Source organism: Hoplias malabaricus, chromosome 10 (genome assembly GCF_029633855.1).
Source record: "Hoplias malabaricus isolate fHopMal1 chromosome 10, fHopMal1.hap1, whole genome shotgun sequence".
Taxonomy (NCBI): domain Eukaryota; kingdom Metazoa; phylum Chordata; class Actinopteri; order Characiformes; family Erythrinidae; genus Hoplias; species Hoplias malabaricus.
Window position 1 is genome coordinate 14917404 of NC_089809.1, and position 27249 is coordinate 14944652.

The 27249-nt window shown below is 37.5% G+C and overlaps 1 protein-coding gene and 1 long non-coding RNA gene across 13 annotated transcripts in view; one reads left to right on the forward strand and one right to left on the reverse strand.

Annotated features, from left to right (window-relative positions):
- The window catches only part of gyg1b (glycogenin 1b), a 94139-nt gene that overhangs the window by 7954 nt on the left and 58936 nt on the right, over positions 1 to 27249 (forward strand). For both annotated transcript variants that reach the window (XM_066683071.1, XM_066683072.1), the window contains exons 2-3: positions 5524 to 5659; positions 26962 to 27136. In XM_066683071.1, the coding sequence (XP_066539168.1) occupies positions 5524 to 5659; positions 26962 to 27136 (311 nt within the window). The remainder of the gene's footprint in view (positions 1 to 5523; positions 5660 to 26961; positions 27137 to 27249) is intronic.
- Positions 18540 to 26107, reverse strand: LOC136709062 (uncharacterized). 11 transcript variants are annotated; one of them, XR_010804430.1, is made up of 7 exons: positions 26000 to 26093; positions 23782 to 25599; positions 23588 to 23695; positions 23327 to 23486; positions 22816 to 22930; positions 22484 to 22688; positions 18540 to 21829 (listed from the first exon to the last, which is right to left on the reverse strand). It is a non-coding gene; the product is annotated as an uncharacterized lncRNA (long non-coding RNA). The 11 variants fall into 11 exon arrangements; XR_010804423.1 differs by having other exon boundaries at positions 22484 to 23486; positions 23782 to 24376; positions 25498 to 25599; XR_010804425.1 differs by having other exon boundaries at positions 22484 to 22930.

Consider the following 27249-nt stretch of genomic DNA (forward strand, 5'->3'; position numbering starts at 1 on the left):
CAACCCACAGCTCTCAAGGGTATTTGGTTTCCAACACGTGCTGTTGTAATACACTTGTTGCAGTTTGCAGGCTGTAATAATGCCTGGTTGATTTTGTAATCTCTGTAGGCTCAGTTCAGATTAAAAGCATAACACATGTCCTTGACAAAATCAAGTCCTGAAATTTCCTCGCTACTAAATATACCACAGTTAATTGTCAGTGGTATTATAATAAAGTGTAAGCGATTGGGAACAACAGCAACTCAGCCACAAAGTTGTAAGATCAATGGATTATGACGCACAAAGTGCGCAGAGGTGCCAAATTTCTACAGTCAATCATTATATACCTCCAATATATGTGGTTTTAAGATTAGCTTAAGAACAGTGCATAGAGAGCCTGGAATGGGTTTTCATGGCCGAGCAGCTGCATTCAAGCCTTACATTACCAAGTGCAATACAAAGCATTTAAGGCAGTAGTGTAAAGTATGCCAACACTGAATTCTAGAACAGTGGAGACGTGTTCTCTCGTGATGAATCACAGTTCAAATATGGTGTGGGTTTGTTTTTTCAGGTATTGGGCTTGGCCCCTTTGTTCCAGTGAAAGGAACTCTTAATGCTTAAGCATGCCAAGTGGTTTTGGACAAATTCATGCTCCCAACTTTGTGGGAATAGTTTGGGGATGGCCCTTTCCATTTCCAACGTGACTGCACATCAGTGCACAAAGCAAGGTCCGTAACGATGTGGATGGGTGAGTTTGATATAGATGAAGTTAAATGGCCAGCAGAGTCCTGACCTCAACCCTATAGAACACCTTTGGGATGAATTATACTGAAGACTGCATTCCAGACTTTCTTGTCCAAGTTCATTGTCTGACCTCACAAATTTGCTTCTGGAAGAATGGTCAAAAATTCCCAAGTACTAAGTACAGTACATGTATATAAGTATATAACCTTTACAAGAGCAGCCTCAGTATGTAGCATTACATACAAATCTGTGGCGAGGGTGTGACAGACATGGTCTGGATATAATAGGCATCCAACTGTGGCACAAGGCATGGAGGTGTTTGGTCCCTTTCTGGTGGCTCGCTACAGATTTTCATATAAATTTTATGTCTGGAGAGATGTGATAAGCAAATGCAAAATCTTTTTCGGGTGAACATAAGCTCTGAGACTTTTCAGCCTGTTGATGCAGCGCCACGGTAACATTTTAAAACTACAGCCTGTGACCATGTTTACAACTGGTCGTTTCATGAGACTAGTATGTGGATTTCATCAAAGCAAGATTTTAACCACTTTTAACTCATGGTAGTCTAAAGGATAGATGGTTAGTGAAAAGGAGAATGTGATTTTGCTGTGTGCGCACCTAAATTTTGGAATAACCTTCCCCTGCATATTATACTCTCTGACTTCTCATCTTCTTTTAAGAAACACCAATTTTTATTCTCTAGCTTCCTTGAGCTGTGATCATAGTAGTGTGTTTTTTGTCTGTCTGTTTTTAATGTTTTTGGTTACTATTTTGTGTCTGATTTAGATTATTAATTGTGAAGCATCTTTGTCTTGTGAAAGTGCCCTACAAATAAAGATTTCTTACTTACCACTTAAACATAATATCTATTATAGTGATTACAATGATAACGCTTTTACATAAGGCTAACAAAATATACAAGCTTGTGTAGAGTTTATTTCTTCATTTAGGTCTGTTTTTTTTCAACCTTTATTCAAACAATTATTCATAAGTCAAAAAAATCCATTGATAGTAGATAATATATTACTGTACAAGTTATGGCCACACTGAAAGTAGCTACATTAAAATCTTTATTAATTATTGTAATAGTCTATAAGCTACTACAGCTGAGGTGGAAATATATCATTTTTAATCTAAAGAGTAAACTGAAGGTGACTGGTGTGGTATTATTCACATGCATTCTGCAGAAGACCCCTCCTCATTCTTATCAGCCATTTTCTGTTTGAAGTACATAATTAAAAAAGTTCAAATGAACAATTCTAAAGTCTCTAAATCATCCATGTGGACACCAAAGTAGAAAGTGAAGCATGTCCTTTAGGAGCTACTTTTCTCTTCTGTTTTGTTCTTCTGTTGTGTATTAGTTCTTCTGGAAATTTTCAGCACATTTTATTAATATCAAGATAATACTGGTAATTCTGATAATGTTGTCCATTATAAATGTAATATTACATTTTCTTACTGTTTCATATTTACATTTTAAATGTCTACGTCCTTTGATTTTACCCTTCTTGACATTGTATTCCCATTTTAAAAATATTCCCAACAAATCTTTTACCTGTTTACCTTTCTAAATAAATCGGCAGTAGTGCTGATGCTAGACATAACCAACCACAACTATCTGTTTGATATGATTGCTGCATTCCTTTCCACTAAAGCAGGTAGCAGTATGTAAAACAGTACCTGTCTTCATCCACACCAACATTCATTCATTGTCTGTAACCACCTATCCAATTCAGGGTCACGGTGGGTCCAGAGCCTACCCAGAATCACTGGGCGCAAGGCGGGGACGCACACCATCAGCATTTTTTAATATATCCACATCTATATGAGAATGCAAAATAACTCAATTGCTTTTCTTTTTCACTTTTTCTGTTTAATTCTCTCACTCTCATACACATGCTCCTGAGCTGAATGCAGTGACAGTAACATGAGCTTATGAATATACTCTGCCAATATGACCAGTAACATGTCTGGCTCAGTGTGATGCCAACATTTTCTGCAAATTGGAGAAGTCCATGACATGAAATGTTTTTGCATGAAACAGAGGCCAAAACTCAAACATTTGGAACACGTTTAAGTGATGTGTACATATTGTCATTGAACTTCTGTAAACTGAATTGATACCTTTTTGTGTTTTCATCAATAAAATTCAGGGGTGTTATAAACATTTAGCTTTCAGCCGGGTATGTATTTCTAAAGAGTAAGCAACCCTATTTTTGTCACACTGATATTTTTAATAAGGTGATTCCCTAGGAATGGTGAGAAGACAGGGCAGCAGAAATTTCGCTTATTTTCAAATCCCAGTGTTGACAGGTATGCTCTCCCAAATACAATCTTTAAAATTGTTGTTCTGAGCACAGTAGTATAAAGTGTTACTTTTCTACATAGGCCACAGGGCTGAATAACATATCTAGTCCTTTCATTTGGATAAAAGGATTACCACAAACACACACCACCACCACAGTGCACTAAATGTGAGCTGTACACATGCACAGCAAAAAAGTTTTGAGAGGGAGGTGTAGGAACAAAAACATTAAAAGAAATCTTTCTAACTCCAAGAGGCTAGATGAAGCCAAAGAGCAAGCCGTCTGATATTTCCTTGAACACATGAAGCATATATGAGGTAACAGGTAGACAATGATTAAACCTGTTTTTGGGCTCAACAGTTTGCTTACACTCTGTCCCAAATATTGGTTTGAATGTAAGAGTGTACCGAGAAGGTCTCTACCCTCTACTATTGTGATAGATCTGACTAAAACCTTCTGTAGCATATTTAACATGAAAAAAAAAAAAAAGACATGCTGGATTTTTAACACCATACAACACATTATATTTTGGCAATGCTGTATCTAAACATGGTAATGCCAATAAAGGTTATTGAACTGGGGAAAAAACACTTTAAAAGTACACCCATCAAGAAAACAAAGGAAAAATATTTGCTTGTTGGTAAAATTTGGTAAAGTATTTGGATTTTAGAATAACTGGTTGCATCAAGTTAAATCTTCAAACAGCTGTAAGCTGTTAAACCCTAGTTGTAGGTTCTGCAATAAGAAAGCTGTTAAAATAAAAAGATGTGTTTAATACAATCCTCTTTCCTTTCTCTCATATCCACTTATACTTAACTGCGTTGTGAAAACTTTTCTTGAATGCAAATTGATTTTCTTAGTTTCAGCTGTGCTTTTGTTGCCAACCCTTCAGTGACAAACAAATGTTTGAACCCCAATTTAAACATTGAAAATCCAAGCTGAACAGAATAAGCACACATACAAGAGATGGGCGCTTTGAGGACAACAAAAGAGTTTCTTTCTGAAATAAAACTGTGACCTTAGGTGAAGAAATTGTAGCACTGAAAGAAAGATATGGCATCTCACTGTGTTGAGATCATGCCCGTGATATTTCCTGATTATGTCATGTAGCATTACAGATTGGCTGCAGAAAGTGAAAACTTCATTCTTCATTATTTTTTTTTTTTTAAACTTACCATCACTTACGCACCACTAGTTAAGGTGTACAATAAGTATCTGAGCTGCAAGTGAAATTCTGTGTGTCACTAGTTTTAAACTACTCTCAACTGATGCAACTGGGTGCTAGACCATATTGTCCATTTAAAACAGTATGAGGTAGTTTTATTTTAGCTTAGAGCCACTGGGAACCCATTTTGAAATTATATTTTTTATTTAAACTTTGCTGAACATTTCACATAACACCCAAGATTAGAATTAAAAAAAAATAATTCAAAATGGGTTCCCAGGGGCTTTAAAATTAGGTACAAAATCATTGTGGTGTTCCACTCACTGGAGGACATGTTTTGTTCCACACTTTTGAAGTTAGACACTTCTGATTGATGATTTGTTTGAGGTACACAATTTCCCTCAGCTGGAGGGAGGGGCAGATACTCCATGGCTCCTAAACAGAGAATGCACTTCTCTTTTGTGGTCTGTTATTACACACCATTTTTTTATGTCAGTCACTTTTATTAAACCAATTAGCAGCAAGAGTTAGATTCCATCATTTAGTGCTGCAGCCAAAAAATTCACAGGCCATTCTACAGGGTTTTGGAACAGGTCAGTGAGCTGAAACACTGGGGAACTTACAGCTCTGTTTTTAGATAATAACTAAACATAGCACAGTGTCCTGCTGTCTCTATGACCCTGAAATTGTTTACATGGAAAATAATAATCTAAGATGGATGTAAAATAGAATGTATACAGACTATTCTACTACATTATTCTGAGCAAAGGGTGCATCATTTAGAGCAACACCAGCTGCATCTTTGTGTGCTCGTTCCCTGCAGTGGATGAGACAAACATAGAATCTAGACTGCTCTGTTATGGCAGTAATGTTTGTTTTGTTTATAGTGCCACAAGGAACAGGTGAACCAAACACCTATGCAAAGATTTGTAGGAGAGACTACTTTTTAGAGGGAGATTTCTCCGGTCAAAAGACCTGTAATTTTGTTACTCTTTCCCCACAAGTGGTTTTTGTATGTTTGTTTGTATGTTTTAATGCATGGACCACACTGACTAGGACATGTACATATGACCGATATAGCTCAGCTTTTTATAAAGTGGCCTTGTGTAATTTCAGTATGAATGTACTTGTATTGTAATGTTGGAATAATGGAAACTGGTGTGTTTGTGAAGAACAGGATGCATTAGGTCACAGAAAATTAACTTCGATAAGAGGACCTAACACACAGTGGACAAATGATGTCTTCCAAAAAGTCCAGTTTTAAAGTGGTGTAATTGCTCTTGCTTTGGCAAGGCATTCTATAAAGTGATTACATTTTTGCTTTTGCAGACCAGGCATTCGTCACCTTGGCCACCAATGATAACTATGCTAAAGGAGCAATGGTGCTGGGGAAGTCCCTGAGGAATCATAAAACCTCCAAAAAACTGGTGGCATTGATTGGACCCCATGTATCAGAGCCATGCAGGTATGTGAACATGTTTGTACTCATCTCATCAAAACATCTCAAAATCTTAAAATCTAACCACAGCGTTGTAGCCCAAAGCAACTACAATATAAATTATTAAAGGGCCCAATTTTTTTACATAAATATTTTTTATATTCACCACCTAAAGTAATTTATTTTGCACAACCATATTAGAGTCCCTCTTTAACACTTATACACTAAACAATTACTGTAATAGGAACCCCTACCCTAATACTCATTGTCCATTTTACAGGAGCAATACTGGAGCACTTTGTAGTTCTACAATTGCAGACTGTAGTTCACCACGTCACTGCAGCATTGAGAATGATCCAACATCCAAATCATGCCGGTTCTGTGGGGGTCCTGGCCATTTGAACAGCAGGGTGAAATGGGGATTAAGAAAGTTTGCCGAGAAACAGGTGCACTAGAGTCTGTAATTGTTGAACTACAAATGTAGTTAAATGAAGGAGAGAGACTCTGGCATCTTTAAAAAGCTCCATGATAGGTGAGCAGGAACCCGCTACTCTTGAGGTTTATTCTGTAGGATGGGTGGGGTGTTTAGGTGTTGCCTTGTAGTCAAAGCTGTATATAATCCCGACAGTCTCTCTCCAGCATCAGGTCAAACAGGATGGGCAATTGTTCAGCTCAACATGTCTAATACAGATAGGCCTAAAATTGTTTTCAGGTGACTAAACACAATAAAAACTAGAGCCGCTAGCGGCTATCTGCGGGTTCAAGCACTAACTGGCTTAATATGGCAGTCAAGTCAAATCTGACAACTCCTGTAGTATGAATTGATCGGGAGAGGATGTATTGACATTTGTGGCTATGGCAAAATTGTTAGACATTGAGCCAAGTAGGTATGTGCAGTGTCAGATTATTTGTAATAGGTGCTTGTGTTTGTGACTTGTGTTCTACAGTCTCTGAGGTGTGTTTGTTTCTGAGTGATGTGTGTGATGTAAGAGGGTCTTTGTGTGAGGTATATAATGTGTGAGCAGTGCTTACTATAAACTTGAAGATGTGGTAGAGGATTGTTAAATAAAACCCATTCACAAATGTTAGGGAGATTCTCAAAGACTGGACTGCAGCTGGAGTCAGCGCTTGAATAACCACCACGCACAGATGTATGCAAGACATGGGTTTCAGCGTCGCATTCCTTGTGTGAACCCACTCTTGAACAAGAGACAGCATCAGAAGCGTGTGGCTTGGGCCAGTGTAAAGTTTCCACAGTTAGTGATGGTTTGGGGTGCCATGTCATCTGCTCGAGTTGGTCCACTGTGTTTTCTGAGGGCCAAGATCAATGCAGCCTTCTACCAGGATGTTTTAGGGCATTTCATGCTTCCTGCTCTGACCAACTTTATGGAGATGCAGGTTTCATTTTCCAACAGGACTTGGGACTTGCACACAGTGCCAAAGCTACCAGTACCTGGTTTAAGGACCATGTTCTTAATTGGCCAAAAAACTCGCCTGACCTTAACCCCATTGAAAATCTACAGGGTATTGTGAAGAGTAAGATGCAATACGCCAGACCCAACAATGCAGAAGAGCTGAAGGCCACTATCAGAGCAACCTGTGCTCTGGACAGGCTACTATAGAGTAGTTATATATAAATCTAAAATATTTAAATGCAGGTGGGCATTTAAATGCAGGAGGCGGTGTGGGGGAGGAGGTTGCCTCGCACTGCAGCCAATCAGAGTGCAGCTCTTGCCTTTTAACATGTCAGGCATTAAATGGGACACTGTACTCTGTGAGAAACAAGTATAAACATCAGAAACTCAGTACATCAGAATAAAACGCACAATAACAAGGGTATTTTCTTACTGGTGAGGGTAAATGGCCACTTGAAGGGGTATAGGAGACTTTATAATTTTTAATTATGATAAATATTCATATTCATATGGTATGACCATTAACCTTTGCAGGTGAATAGGATCTTAACCTCCATATAGATCAACAAAACAATATTTAGTTTTGTAGTTCTATCTGGTGGTGAAAGAATTTACTACTGTAACATAGTGTTGCTAAGCAGTTACAGTCTTTCATGTTAGAACTGTTTAAGGGAGTACTACTCTATGGATATTTTCCTAACATGTACATATGTGGTATCAGTGGAATCCTAAAGACCTGGCATATAATAATTATCAATAAAATGTTGAACTTTCATCACTTTCATCACTATGTGGCTTACAGGCCCCCCCAAATAATAGAGATCCAGCATGAATTCTAGAAATCACAAATGCACCTATAACTCAAAAAAGCTTTCCCCAAAAATTTCAAAACTGCACATGCTTGATCAGTATGAGGATCAGATGACATGATTAAATTGTGGTGCCACTGCAATCCTAGATGGCGCTATAACACAAAAAAGCTTATTTTATCAGTTATTGTCCAATTGTAGCGCCCCCTTTTGGTGGATTGGAGTCATATTGTATATGCTTCTTCATAGTAAGGCCCTACATGCGTATGTCAAATTTAGTCTTGATTGGGCTTAATTTGTTTGAGTTACAGCTGAAAGAATGTTTAAAGCTCCACACACTTCGATTTATTGATTTATTACAACAAAAGTTTGTCCAAATGTTGAACCTTTTTTGATAATTATTGACCTACAGGCTCTGCAGATTCTAACAAGGTCAATTATTTGGGAATAGAGCAAAATTCCACAGACTAGTTTGAAAAAGTTCAATTTTAAACAACTGGCGATTGAGAAAATACAATGCATTTTTTGACAACACTTGCAACTATAAAGTTGTGAGGCCCTCTGCAGAGTATACAGAGAAGTAAACTGCGTGTCCATACGCTTAATTTTTGCTGAGAAATATCATATTTTCTTGATATAGCGCCCCCTAGTGGCTACGAACGTTTTTATGCACTTAGGGAGGGCTCCCAGGAACATACCAGTCAAATCCCATGATGATTGGACCTTGTTAAGGTAGTCAAACAGGTGCTAACATCTGATTGGCCGATGACGATCACAATTTTGCCTGAATCTAATTCTCCTTAATTTTCCACTTATAGCCTTGCCCACAGAAGCAGCATGCCAAACGGCGGTCCGATCCGCCTTGCGGATGCTGAGATATACACTTGTAGCATTTACAGCGCCCCCTATATGAATATTGGCTCCTCATTTGACATGCTACCTCAGAATCATATCTGGAAGTAGAATATGAAATTTGAACACATTGGAGTAAAGTATGAAATTGTTATAAATTTGTAAGTAAAACATACGATAAGCCGAAGAGGTTCATTTGCATATGGCGGCCATATTGAATCTAAATTTAAACATTTTTTTGATAATTATTATCCTTCAGACTCCTGCGAACGTTTTGGCACCAAGCTCAAGAGAATTGGACAAAAATCCCCGGACTAGTTCGCAAAAGTAGGTTTTGCAAATTATGCAAATTAGCGTGATAATAACCTTGGAAAAATTAAATTTTGACTAAGCCGTTTTTGATTTGTCAGGACCCAAAGAATCAGTAGAAAAAAAGATTTTGTCTCTACGCCTCACGGTGTAGGAGATATGAACCTAAACGCGTTTCACTTTGCTATAGCGCCACCATTAGGCCAATCAGTGTAATTGTTGTTGTCCTCCGAGATGCACACAAACTACATCTACCCTCCAAGTGGGAAGTCTGTATGACCTACGGTCTCTTCCGCACAATGACTTTTACAGGAGAAAAAGAATAATAAGAAAAACCGGTACAAAAACAATAGGGTTCTTGAGTGCTTGAACCCTAATTAATGTGAGAGCATAATAATCTGGCAAGCGTAATAAGAGAGGTGTAGACCAAGAGCGAGAGCAAGAATGTTGACTAAATAAACCTACACTCTTAAAAAATAAAGGTGCTACAAATGGTTATTTGAATGATACCACATAAGAGCCAATTTTGGTTCCATAAACAACCATGTTTGTTTAAGAGTTGTGTGAGTGTTAAGAGCCTTTTAAATGTTTAACCTAACACTCAAGCTTAAGGTTCTTAACTCATTTAAATATTTTAGCAAAAAATTGTTCTTTATGGAACCAAAATGGGTTCTTCTATGGTGTCATTTGAAAAAGCTTTTGTAGCACATGCATTTTTAAGAATGAAAACTTAATTACTGATACTGTGTGTCAATGTCCTGAACATTGAGCGCAAGGTAATTTCGAAGCTTATAGACTTGTAGATAAAAAGGCTACACACCTTGTGGTAAATTAATAATTCTAGGCACAAACAGGAAAGCCAGAACCTTGTGACATAGGCAAAATGGTTCAAAACACTAAATAATTTCACTTAATCACTCAAGGGCAGGGAAGCTACATTTCTTTAGACTGTTCTGGATTTGACTGGCAGCCAATGTAGCACTGATAATATTGGACTGTATGATCCCTATACAAACCTTGGATTATTTTAGAACTGGCTGTGGGATTCTGGACTAAGCTTGTTTTGGTCTTTAATGGAACATACAGAAAGCAAGATGCTGCAGTAGTCAAACCTACTGAAACAAGCTAAAACATAAACTCCTCTGACAACATGTTTCCACTGTCTTTCTGATCATTTTGGATGAGTTCAATATCAGAGAATTTCTGTATAAATGCTGATAAATTAGTGGTGTCTGCCGCAAAACTGAAGTTAACCTAAAGTTAACGCGAAGGCTATTCATCCTGTTTGTGTCCAGCAGATTTGCACAACTGATCTGTGAGACACCAGCTGAGAAACCTGTTAATAGAGCACTGGTTATATGTCAAGTCAAGTCCAGTCCAACTTTATTTCTTAAGCACATTTAAAGACCACAGAGGTCTGCCAAAGTGCTATACAATCAAAACCAAAAAAAAATGTGAAGGAACTAAGATATAAAAATAAATCAATCAAACTGAGTCAAAGAGGAACGAGGAAAAAGTCTGGAAATATAAAAAACACTTAAGTTTCTCGTAAAAATATAAACTGTGGATGACATCCTTATATAGATTGGCAGGCAATTTCACAATTTTGCAGCAGCTACAAGGGACAGCTCTGTCATGTTTAGATTTCAGTTGAAATCTAAAACACATGAAGTTAAATATGGACTCAAAAGATCAAAGATATAAGTTGGAGTTACATCATTTAGAGCTTTGAAAACCATTAATAAAATCTCAAAACCAATCCTATATTTAAACTGTAACCAGTGGAGAGACGCCAGTACCGATGTGATGCTTTCCTGGTTTGTGTTAAAATAGCAGCTGCGTTTTCAAATCTTCTGCCTTTTGTTAAAATTTTTCTATTCCATCTTAAATGATGCAGGTACCAGAACATACCTGCTGCACCCTTTAAGGTGGAAATAACTGCTATTTAAGTGCATTAACACAATAAAATGGTTTTCTGGCATGCCTACGAAAACACAGATTGTGAAGTAGGTGTAAAAGAAGCATTTACTAAAGTCTCAGGCTTTGCAAACAGACATATTTCATTGCTAATTGCTTCTAATTGCTAGTGACAAACTTCAAGAGAGAGTTATGAAATATTTAAAACAGGAAAATTTTAATGCGACGGCACGGTGGCGCAGCAGGTAGTGTCGCAATCACACAGCTCCAGGGGCCTGGAGGTTGTGGGTTCGATTCCCGCTCCGGGTGACTGTCTGTGAGGAGTTGGTGTGTTCTCCCCGTGTCCGCGTGGGTTTCCTCCAGGTGCTCCGGTTTCGTCCCAGTCCAAAAACACAGGTGGATTAGCGACTCAAAAGTGTTCGTAGGTGTGAGCATGTGAGTGAATGTGTGTGTGTGTGTCTGTGTTGCCCTGTGAAGGACTGGCGCCCCCTCCAGGGTGTATTCCCGCCTTGCGCCCACTTCTGGACCCACCGCGACCCTGAACTGGATAAGCGGTTACATATAATGAATGAATGAATGATGAAAATTTAATGCAAGAATGCAAAGAATTTAGTTGTTTCATCATCTACCATACTTTATATTGTGAAATGTTTCATTTGACACTCTTTCAGAAATGGTCATACTACATACACAGAAAGAACTGTTTTTTTCTGTGGCCAAGAACTGCCTACTACTGCAGGAAAATAAATTTGATTGACACGCAAAAGGGCCAATCACAAGTGTGCTATATTGGCTTGAACTGTTGAAGGGGGCAGTTTTTATGATTCAAGTCCGATCAGTACCATAGCCAGAACGAAATGATACACGGAAGTGCACGGATAGTTCATTCAGAAGTTCATGGTCATTTCAGCAAGACATTTCAAGGCCTCCTGTGTACATGCTACAACAACATTGCACCATACGCATTCTGTGTAAACAATCTGTGTGCTTCTTGTTTCCTATCAAGAAGTGGAGAATCTGGCAGCAGTGACCACAAAGTGCTGAGTAGCTAAAGACTTGTATCAAAGCAAATTGGGCAAAAGATGTAATTTGCTAATTTTATCAAGCATCATCCTCTGTACCTAATTTTAAAAGTGTAATTAAAATGAAAAATGATTTAACACAGCAAACATGCTTTATGCTACCCTTTTTTTTTGGTGTTGTAGGCAAAACTTTTACAAATTCTGAATGTCTGTATTTGTAAAATACTATCAAGTTTTTCAGTGAAAATACTATAAATCTTTTCTTTGTGCTTATATCTTTTAAAAAAAATCTTCAAAAGAATAAACAAATCACTGATTCGTTTCTTATTGCATTGTACAAAATGTCCCAAATTTTCTGGAAATGGGGTTTGTACATAGACCTGCTTCAATTTGTGTCATTTTAATGCTTCAATATTCTATAAAGCATGCTCTTCTAACTATAAACTAATTTTGAAGTAGCTTAAGGGTCATTCCTTTGGACTTTATCAAATAACTTGCTATCACAGGGATCCTGTTACCTTAGAGCAGCTATTGCAAAATGATTGGTTGTTGTGAGATAAATGAGGTTTATCAAATAATGAAGGAAATTAGCACCAGCTGTCATCAGCACCAATTATCCCAAATTGTTCTGTAAATTTGATCACTTTTTTTTTCACATTTATGTTTTGGGTGACCACCCTTGAGGACATAAATATTCATAGCTGTGTGTGGTGCCCTGTGCTCCTGCAACTGGTTACAGAAGATGAACGAATACAGACAGACATTTTAAGTTTTTTTTTTATTTTATTGTTATATAGAATATGCTTTAATTATGAAAGGTTCTTCATATGCATAATTTCTCATTGTTCAGGGACAGTAGGGCTGAAAGTCAAGATATAAGAAGTTTTCAGAGGTTCCAGTTATAGCACTAGTACTAATAATGCTAGTAAGTGCTGTTTGTTTGTTGTAATGTGTGTAATGAGGGATGTGACCTGGTTGGATACATTAGGAGAAAAAAAAGAGAGAGAAAACAGCATGAATAGAGAATGGGAACATGACATCGACTGCTGTGAGTGATGCAAGGCATTTTGGGAAAAGAGGACAAGCGGCAGAGTGGATACATATTGCAGTGTTGTGTATGTTATACAGCCTAAAAACAGTGAAACTTGGTGAAATGGTGAAAGGGTGATTTGTTATTAACTGCCATAATCATTCTTACGACTCGAGAATTGATATTCCAGCCTGGAAATGGAACTGTGGAACAAGTAGGGAAGCGTAACATGTGGTATTTTCGTACAAATCAAGTTTGTTAATCACTTTTATTTTTTCTAAATAACGCTTCCTTGTGTTCTTCTTAAGTTTATCCCTATAAGGCAGTGGTTCTCAAACTTTTTAGACCAAGTATCACTTATCAAATCAAAGCCCCAAAAGTACCACCTATGAATGTCTTGCTTGAATATTTGTAATATGCATGCATTAAAAAAGTTATTCTACAATAATGACTCAATATTATAGAGCGCATACATATAACTAGGCCTAAGCAGAAGGTTTTAAACACAATTATACATTTATGAGAACATATATACAATTTTGGGGTAATAAGCATTTTGAAAGAAACAGCGTGAAGAGAGATCAATTTAGTGCTTTTAATAGACTATAGATTAAAAACAGAGCAGGTGCTCACAGCGGCTCTCAGCACTTGTATCATTAGGTGAAGGAGGCGCGGTGCTGTTAAACAGTGTTTTAAGACCCTAATTATGCGAAGATTGGCCACATTCAGTTAAGTGTTCTATTTATGCCACTAGATTTAGTCCTTCTGGGCTTAGGAGTATTTCGCTGGGTTTGGACTTGGTTTGTTTTTTCCGTTTTTACACTTCAATTTTTGCAATAAAGTCCGAAATACTCACGTCTGTCTTTAGCCTTTGCTTACGTTCAGTAAGAAGCTTAAACTGGGCTTTCTTTAGATGGATTTTGCAAAATACTGGGAGCGCTTCCTCTTCGCCCAGTTCATTGTTTTGTTCTACTGCTATGGAGTTTGTCCTCTAAAATGGCTAACACTATCCACAATGCAATGCGCTGTTACATAGTTGCCCATTCTCTACATATGTTTAGCAGGGGAGACTCAAACCATATTGCAGTTGCAGTAATAAATAGACATATAACCTTGGCTTTTTTTTTTTTTTTATTAATATATATATATTTTTTTTGGAAGACTTCCTGCCAGGCTGGCCTAGAAGAGGCTTTTTCACTTACTGACTGACTGACTCACTCCTAATGTTGAAACATGCATGCGTGAGTAGGAACTGTTATGCTGCATTCGGGTGCTAATTGGAAGTTTGTATATACCGGGTGGTTAAGTAGCAAATACGATTTCACGGTGTTCGGGTGCTTTGCTAAAGATGTTTTTGAGTTTTTAAATGTTTTTTGAGTATTAACAAATCTAATTATAATATTTGACTTTTATTTACAGAAAGCATATTTATTCAAAGGCATATTTGCCATTTTCATCAAGGGTAGAGGTAAAAGGTCACGATATGTCACATCTTGTAAACTCATGTATCATCTAGAATCCTGAGCTTACCAGTGGTAAATACAACTTTGTCTGACGGTCAAGTGCAATTTACAAGTCGGAAAAATGGTATTTTCCAGTTTCTGACATCACTCGAACGCGTTAGTTCAGCCATATTTCAGAGATAAAAATTAAGGTGGAGCTACTTCACTGTATGTTGTTAGTTCAAATATATTTCACATTCCATTTCGTGAACTAAATTTGGAACCTTTCAGAGATGACCAAACATCCTCTTTTACCTGGACAAGCCCTCTTTTTGGGACCTAAAAGAATGCATCCGGCCGGGATTTCTAAAATCTCCAAAAAATATCTGGGATTTTGCTATCTGCAGGCTATCCCCTGTCCCTTTGCCATAAGCCCTAAGCCCTTCATTAAAGTGTTCATTTTGACGTTGTTGAAAGTTGAGCAGAAGGCACAAGGATTGAAGTGTTCAAGGGGTCAGAGAATTGAGAGCTGAATTGGGACACACTCACGCTGCTTCGACGCTGTAGATCCACCGTTCACCACGGTGAGCAGCTCAGTGTTTTAACTGGAACCTCAAACAGAAATGTGTTGAACGTTGTTGAGGTAACATTTATCATAGTCTCTTCTATATGTTTGGAGGCATTTCTGTGCCCCAGCCTTGTTTTCTACTATTATTTTTAACAAACAGAAAATTATATTGTCTGTCCATATAATGATTTGAATACAAGGACAAGTTCAAGTTCAAGAAGTTTGTCATTTCAGCAGTATACAGTGTTTACAGTACACAGTGAAACGAAATAGCGTTCTTCCAGGACCAAGGTGCTACATAAGACAATACACAACATTAAAGTGCAACTAGTGGAAAGCTAGTGCAAACATAAAACAGTACGTATGTAAGTATGTCCATACAGTACAATGCAATACAATACAATGCAAAACCATAGTACGGACACTGCAATTTAAAGTGCATTGTGCTGTAAACGGTAACTGGATGTAACCATTACGTAAACAGGATATGTGTAAACAGTAAACAGTACACTCATTTTCAGTCCAACAGACCAGTGTTTGCGTGAAGAAGTGTGTGTGTGTGCTTCTTCAGTCCAGTCTCAGTCTCTAGGTGTTCAGGAGTCTGATAGCATGTGTGAAGAAGCTGTTACGGAGTCTGGATGTGAGGGCTCGAATTCTTCAATACCTTTTTCCAGACGGCAGTAGGTTGAGGAGTGTGTGTGAAGGGTGATCTCCCACAATGCTGAGTGCTTTGCGGGTGCAGCGAGTGGTGTAGATGTCTGTAATGGAGGGAAGAGACACACCGATAATCTTCTCAGCTGTCCTCACGATCCGCTGGAGGGATTTGCGATCTGCGATCTGCCACAGTGCAGTTTCCAAACCAGACAGTGATGCAGCTGGTCATGATGCACTCGATGACTCCTCTGTTGAAAGGGGGAGATGAGCCTTCTTCAGCCTTCGCAGAAAGTAGAGGCATTGCTGGGCTTTCTTTTTGATGTTACTGGTGTTAGTGGACCAGGTGAGATCATCCGCTAGGTGAAAACCAAAAAATTTGGCATTCCTGACAATCTCCACAGCAGAGTTGTCGATGTTCAGCGGCGAGTGCTCACCCCTTGTTTTTCTGAAGTCTACAACCATCTCTTTGGTTTTGTCCACGTTCAGAGACAGGTTGTTGACTTCACACCAGTCAGTTAGCCACTGCACCTCCTCTCTGTGTGCTGACTCGTCGTTCTTACTGATGAGATCCACCACAGTCGTGTCATCCGCGAACTTGATATGTTTTGAGCTGTGCATCACTGCACAGTCATGGGTCAGCAGTGTGAACAGCAGTGGACTGAGCACACAGCCCTGGGGGGCTCCAGGGTTCAGTGTGATGGTGCTGGAGGTGTTCCTACCGATCCGGACTGACTGAGGTCTCCCAGTCAGGAAGTCCAGGATCCAGTTGCAGAGAGAAGTGTTAAGGCCCAGTATATTCAGCTTCACGATCAGGTGCTGAGGAATGATGGTGTTGAATGCTGAGCTGAAGTCTATGAACAGCATTTGGGCATATGTGTCTTTCTTGTCCAGGTGGGTGAGTGCCAGGTGGAGCATGGTGGATATGGCATCGTCCATTGAACTGTTAGAACAATAAGCGAACTGTAGAGGGTCCAGTGTGGGGGGAAGTAGGGTTTTGATGTGCTTCATGACGAGCCTCTCGAAGCACTTTGTGATGACAGGTGTGAGTGCAACGGGACGATAGTCATTGAGGCAGGACACAGAAGAATTCTTAGGCACCGGGATGATGATGGTGTTCTTGAAGCATGTTGGAACAACGGCGCTGCTAAGAGAGATGTTGAAGATATCAGTGAAGACATCAGCAAGCTGGTCTGCACATTCTCTGAGTACTCTGCCAGGAACGTTGTCTGGTCCAGCAGCTTTCTGCGGGTCGACTCTGCATAGAGTTTTCCTCACGTCGGCTGCAGTAAAAGCACCTGGTCGCTGGGAGAAGGGGTGGACTTTCTCGCCGTTACGTTCTGTGCCTCAAACCGTGCGTAGAAATGGTTCAGCACGTCTGGTAGGGAAACATCTCCGTCACAAGCAGGTGGTGTAGTCTTGTAGCTGGTGATGCTCTGGATGCCCTGCCACATGCGCCGAGTGTCTCTACTGCTCTGGAAGTGGCTGTGAATGATCTGGCCATGTGCACGCTTTGCCTCTCTGATAGCTCTGGAGAGTTTGGCCCTCGCTGTTCTCAGGGCCGCGTTATCGCCTGATTTGAAAGCAACGTCTCTAGCCTTCAGCAGCGCACACACCTCTGCATTCATCCACGGCTTCTGGTTGGAGCGGATGGTGATGGTCTTGGAGATGGTCACATCATCGATGCGCTTCTCTATGTAGCTGGTCACTGATGTGTACTCCACCAGGTTGATTGTGTTGCTGTAAGTTGCTGCCTCTCTGAACATGTCCCAGTCAGTGCACTCGAAACAGTCCTGAAGAGTAGAGACTTGCTTCTGATGGCTAGATTTTCATCTCTTTCAAGACAGGTTTCGATCGCCTGATGATGGGTCTGTATGCAGGAATTAGCATATCTCACCATTACTGATTTTCTGGTGAGTAAATTACATCTGCACTCTTTTTGTTTAACTTACACGAAAATAGGCAAATTCTCTGGATTATTAAAACCAGAACACCAGAGCGAGGTGTTCAGAGCAGTACAAGTAAAGAACAGAGCAGTTGATTGTAATAGAAAATTCCCAGAGCACAAATGTGGAAGCGAAGGTTGTAAAATAACTGCATACGGTCAGTCTTGGTGTATGATTATATTAAGGCGTCGATTACTATACTGCTGATGGAGCAAGACGTACAGTTGATCTACAGCTACAGTTAATCATTATTTTCCATATAGCAAGGAAAAACTAAAAAAATAGGGAAATAAATGAATGCAAAAAATTAATAGAAATAAATGAATAATCAAATGAATACATAAAAACGACATAAAGAGTTAGGGTAATTAAAATAAATTACAAAAATATATTTAAAACATTAAAAAAAAAAATCCTGTTTGAATCATTGTGTCTACAAGCCTTTGGCCATATTGTTTTTCTTATTACTTATTAAACATTGTATTATGATGGATCTGTGGCCTTAAAATTATTATTAATATTTGAATCATATTTTGATAGAAATTAGTAATAGACTTCTTGTTTGTGTAAATTAGAATGGTCACTAGTAAACTTACCCTGGATCCACCACACTCTCAGAAAAAAGATACCAAATTGTACCTTTAAGGGTACAAACACTTGTCACTGGGGTGGTACCCTCAAGTGGACATCTTTTGTACCTTGAGTAGAGGAACTTAATTGTACCATATACTATTGTACCTTTTAAGAGGCAAAGATATACTTTAAAGAACAAACATGTACCCTACTGTAATGGTACAAAAAATGTACCCCAAGAAAAGGTACAAATTTGACTCCCCGGTGACAAAGGCATTTTGTTCCTTTAGGGTCAAAATTGTACACAATATACAATTTTCTTTTAGGCATTAAATAACAGAAGATAATCTTGCAATTTTTATTGATTCAGCAATACTTTTTAATAACTTATTCCATACTTATATATTGTTTTTGTTTCATTACACTATACAATAATAATAATAATAATCACACATTATTGGCCATATGGCGGCGAGAATCATTTCATTTGTATGCAGTAAAGACAAAAAACTAATAAAACCAACTGCACAAACATTATTGGTTTTAGTAAATCAGATAAAACCAGTCACTGCAGTAAAAGTTTCCATTAAACAGGAGCTATGATAAATACATTTGTTGAAACACCAAATTATTACTAATTTATCACACTTAAGGTGAAACACCAATATAACATTGTTTTAAATTAACACTAAAATAGCAGTTCTAATAGGCCCTTTAGTGAAGTAAATGGTTATATATAGAACCCTGAACATTTGAAGAACCTTTAGCACGATTCAAGGTTTCTTTATATCATGAGAAGGTTCTTCAGATAGATGGAGAATGTGTGATAGATAGAAAGAACCCTTGAATCACACTAAGTGTTCAGGGTTCTATAAAAGAACCATTGTCTTTACTAAAGAAACATAGGACCATGGTTTTAATTCATATATCATTCATTAAAATGTCTTTCAAACATAGCTTAGAAACAGTAAAATATTGCAACACAACACAGCAGACTCTAATCCTAAAAAGGAGAGGACGGCAACATTGTTCACAAGATTTGAATTTTTTTTTTTCAGCAGGAGTATCTAGGGTTCACATATAATCTGTCCTCAACAGTGTATGTATCAAGTGCCTGGTAGTCAACCTCATCACCTGGGGAAAGGAAAGTCCAGTCAGTATCACATTTCACCCAGTATGAATAGTGATAACAGAAGGAAACTGGAATTAACTTTCCATACAATGCCCAGTCTGTGTCAATGCTAACAATATACTTAATTTGAAAAAACAATGGAATTTCTTCTGAGTGCATATGGCCAACAGCAAACACATCTTTTACACAATACTTTACATTGTTAATCACAACTTCTGTTACATGCTGGAGTGTTATATCTTCAAAATTTACATCACTATCACACATACTGAGGGACTCCTGTAGAGCTGAAGGCAGAGCTCTAAACGGTATGTTCACACTATTTACAGTAACTTTCTCATACTCTCCTAACATATTAACAGAAGAAAACTCCCTGCACTGCTTATACTGATGACGATTACTTAAAGTGGAGGAAATGTTGACAAAATTACTACAATTACTAGCTACTTGTTTAAAATACTGACGCTTGCCTTCTAATCTCATACACCACAAGGATCGCAAGGACCCATATGACATCAGGCGAGAGTAATTAATCAAATAATGACATTTTGGCGTTATAACAAACTGTTCTTTCATGCCTAGCAAAAATTCAGAAACTAAATGGTCAGAAATAGAAGACATTCTTTTTTAACAGATGGGGCCATGACAATGTCAGCAATCTCATGACATAAATAGATGTGCCAATAGCTACTATCTTCAGGGATCCTGTGTGCTACCAAGAAAGGAATCAAACGGAATAAACACCATTCCGTGAAGCAGAACCTACAAAACCAGAACCCTGAAGCAGTTTTCTGAGAGAGGTGCAGGTTTGTTGGTTCTATCATTCTGTTCAAATGACATTTTCTTCAGCTCTTCATTAAATTCTTTGATAGTTATGTGTTTTTCCTCGTTAGCTTTACTTAAAACAAGCTGTATCACCAATGGTATTATACCTTCTAAAAAATCATGCATAACATCTGGTGGTGGTGATCTTGTAACATCAAAGTAGTCCAACTGGTCAAAAGGACAGGCACCTTGAACTCCATATGTTGCTTTGTTTTCTGGATTTTGTTCTATGCACTCTAAATGGTATCTGTGTACATCAGTTTCTCAGAACAAACTCGGATTCACTGAAATTACATTTCATGTCAGAATGAGTAGCCATACAGTACCGACATATTCTACCCACATTAAAGGACATGCTAAACCCACCTATCATGTGTGACAAAAGGTTATCAGCAGATACAACAGCTACTGCTATATGAATAGCTTTATCCACCCCATTAACAATTACACTAAACCCCCTAGCTGCAAGCTTTTTAAGATCATTTAATAAAGGTTTTAAAATATCTTCTAACCCAAACTGTGTAACATGGCAATAGCGAACAAGTAAAGCTAAATGAATATGTTTAACCTGTGAGCAATACTTTGGACCCATATTCCCAACAGTATAATAAATTGCAAAGTTTTTGCTTATTGCGCTTGGAGCCCAGGGGATTACACACTTAAAATTCATCTTCATAAAAATTTAACCCAAGAGCTTGGGGGTGGTCTGCAAAGAATTTGTGTTCCCTAAAATAAATGCCATCCCGATAATCTGTCAGAACATATTCATCGTTTTTACTTTTTAGCTCAGTTTGCAGACAGTCCCAAATATCTTCATGAGATCAGTATTTACTCAGCACATCACAAATAGGAACATAGGAATAACTTCCAACCTTATGACCACTTGAGTCTCTTAGCATGTACTCTACAGGTTTAGTCATCTCAAATTTTGATTTACAATACTCTTTAAACATATATGGTGACATATATGGTTTCAAAGTCTCTGAAAAAAAGTCAGGGGACTGTAGAACTTCCTGGAGTTCAGAAGATGCTGCAATATTAAAGCCATTTTTGTCAAGGTGATATGTGAGAAATGCATCATAGTTCTCCTTAAAAAAAGTAAACAAAATTAACATCAAGTAATTCCTGCCTCACGGACTATGGAAAATGATTCTTCTCTCTGCATTTCAAAACCTGTGCCTCATCTTCAGTACCTAATGGTAATACTGTGTGCTTATGGTTGTGGTATACATATCATCTAAAAGACTCATACTTTGAAAGTATTCTTGGACAGTCATTAATGCCACAAGTTATTGTAAAATTTGCTTCATGCGCATGAATAAGACCAATATGCTGAATTAATTTAACAAGCGTAAACACTCTCTGAGAGCATTTAGGACAGCAAAACGGACGAGGAATGGTTGGCAGGGATTACTCTAAAAGGTTGATTAGTCTAGTCACTGTTGTAGGCAGAGGCTTGTCCCCATTCTCAGATATTTTCAGGACATAGTTCTGAATAAACACCAGAGTATTCTTCAAATGAGACGGGTATGCCAAGTTGAACACACAAGCACAAAATGCTGAAAGAGCGCCTTCATCGACACCGCTAGCTCGGCAGACCTCCAACCTATCAGCTTTGACCACTGCAGTGACTCTTCTAGTGAGGCAGATGTACACTCAGTGACATCTGGTACCTGAACTGTTGGATATGGTGATGATGGCTCACCCTAAAAGAGTACAAACACTGTAATTGTTTTTCAGTCAAAATATACATCAAAAAATAACTGCAATCTATTTTTCACAATACCAACTATATGTTTGGTCAACAAATGCTCCCAGGAGGCTTTTACACCTTCCCAAAATGTGGAACAACAGACAAAGCTATGAAATTGAGAGATTATTAAAATTATATTCTTTTAACGTCTTTATAAAAAGTAGGAAGGGGGGAACATAAATGAGTTTTATAATTTTGTAATTATTAAAAGTTAATTTTGGTTTTGTAAACTTTTAAACATGGAGATCACAATCTGTATTTGACTTAGGAACATGCATTTCCTGAAGAAAAATGTATTGATTGCACAGATTAAGCTATTATTTTACTGATTTAGAATGATAGATCAAACAAAACTGGAGGTAAATAAAAAATCCTTGACACAAAGCATGGAAATTCTAACAATTTGATATTCATATCAAACCACCAGTAAAATAGTGTAAAAACATTACCTGAATATACAAAGCATAACGTCATATACAATGTCATAAAAGAAAAGAAACCACCTTACCTCTGAATCAGAAGTTAATCATAGATTTTAATATACATTTTCAAAGTGCTTTTTGAGCAACTAAACATTTATATAAACATTAAATAAGTTTATACTGACTCCATGTGGACTTCTAAGAAATGGGTATTTGTTGATGGCATCCTCCACAGTCATTCCACCAGCAATCTCCTTCCTTCTCCAGACAAATGTCCTTCTCATTCACTCTTCTACAATGTGAGCATCTCTGTGTCATTCTGTATTGGTCCTGCAGGACTTTCACATGTCTGTCTATTGAGGTTTCATCCTCCCCAATAGCATTAATATCCTGGTATACACAGAGAGAAATAAGTGAACTGACAACGAAAATGCAGCGACTGACCTATTTTCTAAGCCCTGCACAGTGTAAACGGCAGAAGTTTCATATTTTCATTTCTTGCATTGAGGTCACTAACAAGTTCAACAACTGGTTCGTCTGAGTTGAAACTTGAGTCACTAGGGTGCAAGCCTGAGAGGAGCCTTGAGTCTTTAGTAGGTAACCAGCCATAAAATACTCATGAGTCTGTATCCCTGCATGAAATAAAAGCAGCATTTTAAAGGAAACAGAACACACAACTTGAAATGGTTGGTTAGTTGGTAGTTTATCAAGGTCATAAGCCAGTTGCACATCAAATAGCTAACCCAATTAAACCGTACATAAATTGCAAAAGAAATGTGATTCATAAAATACTAACACTAAAGCTAGATCATCTGACAACCTGAAGATGTTTTTCATTTTTTCAGAACAAGCACTTCTATTACTGCATGTAGTATTTCATTCTTTTGACAATCATCCAAGTCATTTAAAGACAAGTTGTAAATTAGTCAACACAAAACCCATATCCAAGATACTGACTTTACTTGTCTCCACCTTTCACTACATTTCATTGTCTCTGTTAAAGAAATTAGAGAACATACGTCTCTCACCATGGGCCTCTCAGTTCGTTTGCAAGTGCTTGCTTCAGGTTGGTGGGGTTTCTTTGAATGGCCAAACCTCTGTTTAATTCTTTTAACATCTTTTAGCATCATCTACCAGTGGAACCTGCTCAAATTTGAACATCCGTTTCAGAGACATGTGCCATGTGTGCTGTAAGAAAAGAAAAATGTGCTTCCACACTGAATTACACAAAAAGTAGCATTAAAAAAAATACAAGTACAAGATTAAATCCACTATTAGACTTAACTCACATATCCATTCCCCTCTTTGTCCTTCAGAAAAGGTTACTTCAAAATCAGAGCTTTACATACTTGCACATATTCATTTGTAGATGGATACCTGTGAAGCATAATTTAAAACTAAACAAAGGAATTAAAGTTTATAAACTGTAGTGAACTAAAAACAATAAGACCTTATACTACTTAGTGTATGCTAAAATACCTACATGCTGTATTGAGCCATGCTTTCATACAGAGTTCTTATAATTTTGTGGCGATCCGAAGACACAATATTCCAAGCGTCTTTTTTGTCCAGTTTTATCTGAACAAATCTAGGGAATTTTGGAACAACAAAAATGGCAGGAAAAGATGATGGCCTGTAATAAACAAGAAAATAACAGATAAATCACTCTGTACATGGAAACACACAATACGTTTTGTCAGTCTTTAAAAACAAATCCCAACTGCAAGCTGTGACATGTGAAAGAGACCACAATTACATGTTTTATTCAATTTCATGCAATGTGATATGTGAAATTTGTGCATTCTTTTTTTTTTAAGTAACACTACTTTGTTGTTTCCACATTTTGCTGATAGATGTTGTATTTTTACCATTTTTACCCACCCCTATCAACCAATATTTGTGCTTCATAAATACAAATAAATTTACAAACACTGGTTCAATGGTTAAAGTCACTATTTCCTTTGACTCTTTTACAAAATGGTGAAATTTGGCTTGTTTTTTGAAAGAGCCCTCGAAGAGATATGAAATCATCAACTCTGTGAGACCACAATCAACTGCTTCTCCATCTACGTCATTGTCTATCATGGGGAAAGAAAAAAAAAAATTAAACAAACAGAAATCCTCAATCATTTAAATATAAACAATGTTTATGACACCATGGGTAAACAACACAAATAGACTGATTAAAATGTTATTTCTGGGTATCTGCTAACATCTATAGAACTAAAATAAAAATTTGACTGACACATAGCATTTAGGCTAAAATGCAGCTTAAGCAACCTACGGAGCAAAGCCTATTGTGCAATTTATTAAGTGAGTAAATAATTAATATAATCATAGTTCTATGTAAATTAGCCCTTGGTTAGCCACAATCGTATATTTAAGTTAGCTATCCTATTTGATATTTACAGACCTATGGCAAGCCAATTTAGCCTAAAATGACACCTGCATACAAGTCCTAAGTCAATTTTTACTAGTAAGAACTCTAATTCAAGATCCCTCTAATGGTATTTACTAGTAACAACTCCCATTTCAGATATCAATTACAACATTTTTACTACTAAGAATACAGACCTATGTATCCATAATTAAATTCTGACTAGTCACCTTAACAGGAAGACATATCTTTTAATGTAACTCTGACTAGTCATAATTCTCCATTCACTTACATTGAATTTCACACTCTCATATCCGTAATTACATTCTTACTAGTAAAAATTTCAATTAGAGATATCTGCAATTATTTTTACTAGTACGTTTTTAAAAAAAATAAAAGCGAATAAAGTGCTCAGTTCAATATTAGTTATGTGCTTTAGTAGGCTGTATTTGAAAAGGCGCGGCGCTGGGAGCAGGTGCTTACAGCAGCTCTCGGCGTTTGTTTCAGGAAAGCGCAGTGAAGAAAGAGCAGTGTTAAACTGTATTTTTTTAATAACTCTACTGATGTGAGGAACGGCCATGTTTTCCTTCCATTTCGTCTTCCTGTGTCCGGAATTCTCGCTGTTTCTCTCTTTATGCCTCTCTTGCAGACGGTGAATGTGTCGCCCGTTATATATTGTAAAAGAAAGACATTTTAATAAAAACTCAAGAAACATCTTGAGTAAACGTCATTTACTCGTGAGAACTTTACGGTTATTAATTCCTTAATTACAATAACATTTTCTAGGTTATCTGGCGTACAACCTCTTGCTGCTTCTTGTACCTCAGTTTACTGGTCTAAATAAATGAAGCTCCCTCACTCCTGAACGCTCTCCCCTCAGTAACGTCTGTTGCCGCCAAAAATACTTCAAAGCCCAGTTAAACACTGAAAACAGCAAAGATAATTTTAAAGTACAAAGCTTTTATTTTTTGATACAACTGACTGATATTTAATCTTATATCAACTGAAATGTTGTGTGCCAACATAGAACGGGAACGGTATCTGTTATCACTAAGTTAGCTTGCTATCGCTATCTAGCATACCTTAGCTAGTGATAGCATGGCTCCACTTCGGGTGGACAGAAAATATAAGAGAACCAACCAAAGACCGCGAGGCAAAAACCAAACGAGCCACCGATATTTTTACCGCTAAATTTGGCTCATTCGCCAATTAAATAAACTAACTACGTCCACCTTAATTCTCAAATTCTAGAACACTTTGAAGTAATATTAAAAATATAATATGGTTACATTAGCACCACGAACGTTGCACAAAATACACTCACCTTTGAATTTATTTGCCTCCTCTTCAGTAACATCGATGCCAAACTGAATTATCGCTAGCTCCTTAAGATCTCCAGTTGTCAGCGTCCAGAGCTCCATTTCCAGAATATTCCAAAAAGTGATCCCGCATTGCTATATTGCGAGTCACTATTACATTTCATATCCCTCCGCAAAGCGGGAGTGAATAGGTTAGAATGTTTATCCGCCAAAACTGACTTTTATATAGGTCAACTCTGTTATTTGTGTCAATGATTTGCTAATAGATTTTTGTTTAGAATATTTTTAGAATTAGATTTTTCTATTTCACCATATGTTAATTCATTTATTAATAACCTACATTTAAAATAATTCAAATGATGTGAATTAAGTCCCCATATAAAGGGAATTTTCCTCACACCTTAAAAATGAATGTAGTATAGAAACATAATCTAAGTAAGCATCTATACTGTTCACATACTGTCCATAAATGAAAAATTAAGCAGAAAAACAATCCTTGTTGAAGTAAATGTTCTTGTGATGTTATGAATGCCAACACACACACACACACACACAAACACCTATATATGTATTTACATTTATCTCTGAATGTATATTGAATGTAATGTAAAAGCACATAAATAATAACAAACTTCATTAAATAAATAAAATACATTATATAATATAATATTGGAGTGTTATTCAAATTTTTATGTATATGCATATTTTAAAATATGTATTGCAGTTATTTGTTTAAAGATGAAAGTTTGCAATAGAAAGGTACAATTATGCACTAGCACTTGAAATTTTTATAAATGTACCTTTCTTATTTTTTAAAGGTTAGACCTTAAAGGCCACCATTGTACTTGGGAGGGTACAGTTACATTGTTTGTACCTTAAGAAACAAAAAGGGACCTGAAAAGTACCTTTTTTTTCTGAGATGTTTAAAGTTGCTTCAGCCTGAAACTTCTTTCCTCCTCTTCCACAGGGCAGTGCTCCATAAACTATATGATGAGGTCAGGCTGGTGGATGTGTTGGATAGTGAGGACACGGCACATCTGGCCATGATGAAGAGACCTGACCTGGGGGTGACCTTCACAAAGTTACACTGCTGGACCCTCACACATTACTCCAAATGTGTTTTCATGGATGCAGACACACTGGTGAGGGTCAGGGGGGGTCAAAATTGAAACATGAATGTTATTAAAACTAAACTTCAGTACAAAAAAAAAATGACTGCCTTCAGTTGATATTCAGATATGCTGGTCCAAATTTG